This window comes from Galendromus occidentalis, unplaced genomic scaffold (genome assembly GCF_000255335.2).
Source record: "Galendromus occidentalis unplaced genomic scaffold, Mocc_1.1 scf7180000075932, whole genome shotgun sequence".
In the NCBI taxonomy this organism is placed as follows: domain Eukaryota; kingdom Metazoa; phylum Arthropoda; class Arachnida; order Mesostigmata; family Phytoseiidae; genus Galendromus; species Galendromus occidentalis.
In genome coordinates, this window is record NW_003803922.1 from 24,597 (window position 1) to 31,813 (window position 7,217).

General features: G+C 48.3%; 1 protein-coding gene across 1 annotated transcript in view; it reads left to right on the forward strand.

Annotated features, from left to right (window-relative positions):
- Positions 1-7,217, forward strand: part of LOC100906188 (uncharacterized) — a 17,208-nt gene that overhangs the window by 6,560 nt on the left and 3,431 nt on the right. The window contains 3 exon segments of the mRNA XM_029113020.1: positions 2,314-3,437; positions 3,440-5,737; positions 5,992-6,308. Of these exon segments, the coding sequence (XP_028968853.1) occupies positions 2,314-3,437; positions 3,440-5,737; positions 5,992-6,308 (3,739 nt within the window).

Here is a 7,217-nt window from a genome sequence, read left to right on the forward strand (position 1 = left end):
CAAATCAATCAGCCTATGAGATATTCTACGGGAAGAAGCCTTACTTTGAAAGATTCAGACCATTTGGAACCCCATGCACGTATGTAAATTTGGAACAAACCAGAAAGAAACTAGACCCCCGGGGAATTCCTGGATTTCTTGTGGGTCTGGGCACGGAAGTCGCAGGCTACAGAGTCTGGACACCTGGGAGAAAAATTGTGGTGACAGCCAAGGATGTCATATTCCCGAAGAAAAGACCACTAAACAGTGGCAGTGCGCAAGATGAAAATGAAGATGGTGAAGCTCAACCAGCGCCACCAGAGAATCCAGAAAATGTCTCAACCAGTGAAACAAGTGACCAACCAGCGGAGCAGCCTGGACCAAGCGACCAGCAGGAGACGAGTGACCAAATAGAAGAAAGCAACCAAAACAGTGCAACACCGGCCGAACCACCACAGGCGAGCCGTTCGCGCACGAACGAAGCCGACTCTCTCCCGAGGCTCCCGACTGGAGACGGTCAAGTTAGTACTAGGAGGAAAACTAGGAGACAGTACGAACTCAACCCTGAACGTCTAGCTTCATTGAGACCACGTATGAAAAGAAACAATAGATCTGAAGTGAGGCATCCAGCTAGTATTGCGATAGCGAATATTAGCGATTCAAACCAGATAAAAGAACAAAACTCATATGAAGAAGCTATAAGTTCTGAACAACGTCAGGAATGGCTAGAAGCCATGGAGGCCGAAATGAACAGAATGAAGGCCTTAAACGTGTGGACTCTGACCACACTACCACCTGGACGCCGAAGTTTAGGCTGTCGGTGGGTTTCCAAGATAAAACGAAATGCTGAGGGAAAGATCGAAAGATACAAATCGACAATTGTTTTGAAAGGGTACGCTCAAAAAGCTGGCATCGATTATAAGGAACTATTCAGTCCTGTGTCACGCTTCGAGTCCATCAGACTCGTTCTGAACATTGCCGCAAAAGAGAAACTCGAACTCTTCCAGTTCGATGTTGCTTCCGCTTTCTTATCCGCGGAAATTGAGGAAGAATTATATATGGACTAACCGGAGGGCTTCCATGATAATACTCCGCGAGTATGTAGACTTAACAAGGCTCTTTACGGGAGTCGTCAGGCCCCCCGATGCTTCCATATGAAGATCAAATCTATACTCCTTGGTCTAGGACTCAGACAATGTCTCGCCGAACCATGTGTTTTTTACGGCGACAATGAGGACAGACTAATCGTATGCTTATACGTCGATGATGCAATTCTGGCAAGACGTACGGAGAAATCAATACTCGATTCCCTGACTAAATTAAAACAGCATCTCGAGATCCCCCCACATATAATACGCAAAGTCTGTTTGTGTGTCTGTCGGTAGACAAAAATTCATTCACAAACAGCTGATATCGGTGCCAGGTGATTTATTTGTCTGAACTCAACACTATAGATGGGTTTTCGATACCATTCATTTCTCGTGGTCGACAAATATAGCGTTTCAAGCGGTCTCTACTTGACCTGAGACGTTGCGACGCGACCCGTGGAAACTGCGCATGCGCTTCGCAGCCCGAGCGCTCCGAACTCTGAACGGCTCCGCCCGGGAACTCGATACGCGACGGCTCCGCCCGGGAACTCGTTACGCGTCTTAGAGCAATGACTAAACGCAAGCGTAGTGACTACGATCCGAATGCTGATAGGAAGCATCAGAAGCTCAACTGCAAAAACAAACGTTCACGCAATGAAACTCCGAATGAAAAGCAGGAGCGGCTTGCCAGAGATTCCGCGGCTCTTGCCGCAAGCCGAGCCTCGGAGGACGAGGACAAAAGGCGTCGCCGTCAATCATCGGATTCCGCTCGTAAAAAGTCTGCGAGAACACGCGAAGTGGAACCGCAATCTACAACTCGACGACGTGCCAACGCTCGGAGACAGGCGACCCGAAGAGCTTCAGAGACACCAGACCAGAGGACGCTTCGTTTGCGGAATGCCGCGCGGAGGGTAAGCTCGTCGAGAATAACGGAAGCGCCTACAGGAACGTCCCTCAGACTTGCGACCGATGCTCTACGGCACCGCAAGCGTCGTTCCACCACCGCCGAGCCTAGGCTCGCTCTGAGTTGCAGACAAGTAGATGGCCATTATCTGGGGGCTTTACAGCACCTTTGCGAGAATTGTGGTGCCAAGCATTTCGCAGCAGAAACAAAGACTCAACATCCGAATATCTATTTAGAGTGTTGCAATCTGGGTAGAATTTCCATGACGAGGTTTACAGACTTCCCTTCCCGTTTACGAAAGCTTTTGCAACATGACTCCCACGATGATGAGCACTGCATCAGGCTCCGGAGCAACTTCCATAATCTGATTCGGAATATCAATTCTTCTCTCGCCATGGCTTCGATGGGTGCTCAGATCGAGAACCCACCAAACGCCGGACCGTATTGCTTTCGAATACACGGGCAGGTATATCACAACATAGGAACATTGCATCCTTCAGAAGAAGCATCGAGGCAGTTTGGCCAGATCTACATTCTTGACACGGCCGAAGCAACGGCGCAAAGATTGGCTTTACCTCAAAACTCTCAATGCGATCCCGGTCTGTTAGAAGAACTTGGACATATGATATCGCAAATCAATCCGTACGCAAGATCTTACAGAATGATGGCAGAGTTGGAGAAAGCTGAGCACTTGGCCGCAGAGCGCGAGAGCCGTTCTCCCTTGAGATTGAGAATGCTTTTCCAAGATAATCGCCCGAATGGTCTGGAAGGTGGGCTGTACGATTTGCCTACCTCTAATGAAGTCGCTGTAATTTACGTAGGTGAAGATGGAGACGTTCCAGAGACCCGTTCCATTTGCATCCACGACAGGGCAGGACGCTTGACCAACATATCACACCTTGACAAACGATGTGACCCTCTAACCTATCCTCTGTTGTTCCCGACGGGCGAAGATGGTTGGGAGCCGACCCTGATAGACAACCGAGGCAAACGCATCACGCAGAAACAGTTCTATTCGAATCTATACGCGATTAGGGATTCATTCAACCCAATTCTGCACGCGGGGAAACTCTCTCAACAATTCGCTGTAGATTCTTTCGTGAAAATTGAGCAAAATCGGCTCGATTACTACCGGAAAAATCAAGCACAGATGCGCGCCGAGTCCTATCAGATCCTGCAAGACTTCCTACAACACGATGACGACGTTCAAGGACCGGTCGGCAGAAAGATTATCCTCCCCTCTAGTTTCACAGGATCGCCACGTCATATGCAACAAAGTTACCAAGACGCAATAGCTATCGTCTCGCGGTACGGAAAACCTGACATCTTCATGACAGTGACGTGCAATCCCAAGTGGAAGGAAATTCAGGAGAATCTGTACCCTGGCCAATCGGCAGAAAATCGTCCGGATCTCATTGCCAAGGTCTTCAAATATAAACTCGACGAAATTTTTCACGACATTGTGAAAAAAAAGTTTTCGGAGAGATTAGCGCCTATATCATGGTCATAGAGTTCCAAAAACGGGGTTTACCTCACTGTCACGCCTTGCTCATATAAGAGCACGAGCATAAGCCGCACAACGCAGAAGTAGTCGATCAACTATCTTGCGCCGAAATCCCGGACCCCATCGGAGAACCATCACTCCATGAAGCCTTGAAATCTTTCATGATTCATCGGAACTGCGGTGTTAACAACTCGAAAGCTCCATGTATGAAGGACGGCAAATGTTCCAAAAAATTCCCAAAAGACCTGAGGCTCCAGACATCTGTAGCCAACGACGGATATCCACTCTTACGCCGAAGAAATAGATTCAAGGCGACCATCGGAAAGACCGCGTATGGCGATGACTGGGTCGTACCGTATGACCCATATTTTCTGCTCAAGAACAATTGCCATATTAATGTTGAGATCTGCGGGATGATTTCATCCGTCAAGTATCTCTACAAGTGTGTTTATAGAGGCGCAGATCGAGCTCTCATCGAAATAAAATCTAACGACGAGAGTGATGAAATCAAGAGGCACCTCAACGCACGATATGTTTGTGCCCCGGAAGCACTTCACAGAATTTCCGGTTTTGAGCTCCAGAACAAATCACATACCATCATCAGGCTCGCCGTTCACATGGCCGATCAGCAAAACATTCACTTCCGAGAAGGTGATGAGCGGTTGGCGATTGACAGAGCTGCAGTCAGCCTCACGACTCTGACTGCATTCTTTCGGTTGAATGCCACATGGAACGAGCAAGCATCTGACACTGTGACAGTATCTGATCTGTATTACAATCAGCTGCCCGAATTTTTCGTCTCCACACCGAGTACGGGATGGACAAGAAGGAAGCGCTCTTGGGGCGGCGTCATCGGTCGAATGTATACAGTTTCCCCACGAGACTCGGAGCGTTATGCTCTCCGAATACTTCTACTGAATACACGTGGCCCCAAATCTTTCGAGGATCTCAGGACAATTGACGGCAAACTTCACCGTACGTTCATGGATGCTGCAAGGGCAGCAGGTCTCTTCAATGATGACACATACTTCAAGAAGAGTCTGGAAGAAGCATCCACTTTCCAAATCCCAAAGGTTCTTAGAACGTTTTTTGTGTGCCTCGTCGCGTTTTGTGAAGTATTCAATGTCCAGGCTCTCTGGAGTGACTTCCAGCATCGATTGGCCGAAAATTTCGTCCATCGTGAATTCTCTGCCGAAATCGCAGTTGCTTTGGCGTACAGTGACATCGCTCAGCACTTGGCCTCGCTTGGCGTATCATTCGACACTTTCGTACCATCGCCGCAATGCGACCATCCCGATATTGCATCGATGGAGCCTGATTATGATCAACATTCCATTGAAGGAGCTCCAATGTACGCACATTTGAATCGAGAGCAGAGGCGAGCAGCCGACACAATCCTGAGCGCATTGAGGAAATCCACAGGGGACTGTTTTTACATCGATGGCCCCGGCGGATCAGGAAAAACGTATTTGTACAACACGCTGTACAATATCGCCATCGGAGAGGCACGAAAGGTTCAGTGTGTTGCGTGGACCGGCATTGCTGCAAACTTATTGCCCCATGGGCGCACTGTGAACTCTTTATTCAAATTGAATATCCACGACAATAACCACTCTTCCACGATGAGCCGCCAACATAAAGAAGCTAAATATCTCGCCACCTTGGACATTATCATCTGGGACGAAATCTCCATGGTACCGAGAGCTGCTTCGGAAGCCGTTGATGCGCTCCTGAAAGATGTGCTCCAGAATGATTCTCCTTTTGGAGGCTTGATGATCGTGGTTGGAGGCGATTTCCGGCAAACCCTTCCCATTGTGGAACGCGGCTCCGCATCCGATATTATCGACGCTCGCGTACTTCGGTCATGCATATGGAGGAATTTCAAAACCCTTTTCTTGGAGGAGAATGTCCGTTCCCGAGAGAGTGATCCATCGTGGCACAAATTCTGACTCCAAGTTGGGAACGGTGAACGCAATGATGCGCGAGGTCGAGTACAAGTTCCGAGCGAATTGATTTGTCACGCTGACATAGTTGATGAAATCTACGGATCAATCATCGAACCGGAAAGCACATATGCCTTGGCTGAGAAAGCGATTTTGGCTCCAACGAACGCTTGCGTGTCGGACTTGAATAGAACAATCCTGGATCGCCTGACCGTGAGACATCCGAGCGAAGCGCGTACTTACAGGAGTATAGATGACGTCGCGGAGGATGACGGAGCTGAGCGTTCATTTTTCCCGATCGAATACCTCAACAGTCTCTCTTTTTCGGGCTGATCCACACAGCCAAGGTTTAACGTCCCGGGTACTGTTATTCACATTGCTTCCGAGGACGGATCCATAGAGCAAATGTACCCAGGAGGATCAAGGCCGAGTACCTGCATATTTTTCCGGCAGCAGGGATCGAACCCACACCGCCTCCCGCGCGAGCGGCGTCGTTGCGGCTATGCACGTTTGCACGAGTAGTGACAAACGCGCTAACCACTCGTCCACCCGTCGGTTACCTCAACAGTCTCACACCGCCTAACATGCCTCCGCATGAGTTGAATTTGAAGAAAGGAGCAATCGTGTTTTTACTGCGCAATCTGGATGTGAGCGTCGGTTTGTGCAACGGCACGAGGCTCAGCATCGAATATTTGGGACAATTCACATTGGGCTGCAAGTTCATCACCGGAGTCAAACGGGGGCAAATCACCATCATACCTCGAATCGATAACTACTGTGATTCGAAACTCCCATTCCGCTTGAAAAGGAGACAATTTCCTGTACGATTGGCCTTTGCAATGACTATTAATAAAAGTCAAGGACAGACTTTCTTCATGCTCGGCTTAAAAGTAAACATTCTTTTTTGAAAATGACAATCACCAGGTTTGACATGCTTTTCTGAAAGTTTCCGAGCCCCGGAGCAACCCCGAGTCGTTTTTCCCTGCTGTCCTGCATTTCATACCCCTTCCCTACAGGCTCCGAAATCCGGAAAAAACCCGATTTTCATCGAAATCCGGGATATTTTGCTCGGATATCAGTGGGAATGGGTCTTTCCGGGCTTCGGAACCTGGGGAAAAAACATTTCCATCAAAATCCGAGAAAAATATCCCGGATTTCAATGTAAATGGTGTTTTTTCCGGGTTTCGGAGCCTGCAGGGAAGGGGTATGAAATGCAGGACAGCAGGGAAAAACGACTCGGGGTTGCTCCGGGGCTCGGAAACTTTCAGAAAGGCATGTCAAACCTGGTGATTGTCATTTTCAAAAAAGAATGTTTACTTGTTAGTCGAAGAACCACTCCACAGATAATCTATATATATAAAAACGTATGTCTGTTTGTCTGTCTGTCTGTCTGTCTGTTTGTCTGGTGTCACCTATAGACTCGAAAACGGCTGAACCGATCGTCGTGAAAATTAAGGAGCGTGTTCTGGGCGATCCAGCGGTGGTTATAGGGGGGTCAGTTCTCCGATGCGATGAGTCCTTCTACCTTAAAAAAATTATTTGAGTGCTCAACCCACGAAAATACGAAAAATCGGAAAAACATTGAAAAATCCGAAACTCGCAAATTTCAAAAACGCCTGAACCGATCGCCGCAAAAATTCAGGGTCGGATTCCCGGGAGCTTCAGGAATGTCGTATGAGAGTCGTCGTTCTCATGTGATAGGTCCTTCCCCAAAGAAAAAAATTATTTGAGCTGTCCTCTCACCGAGAATCAAGGATTTCATCAATGGAAAGACGGGAATTTGCAGGATTTTTCAATGG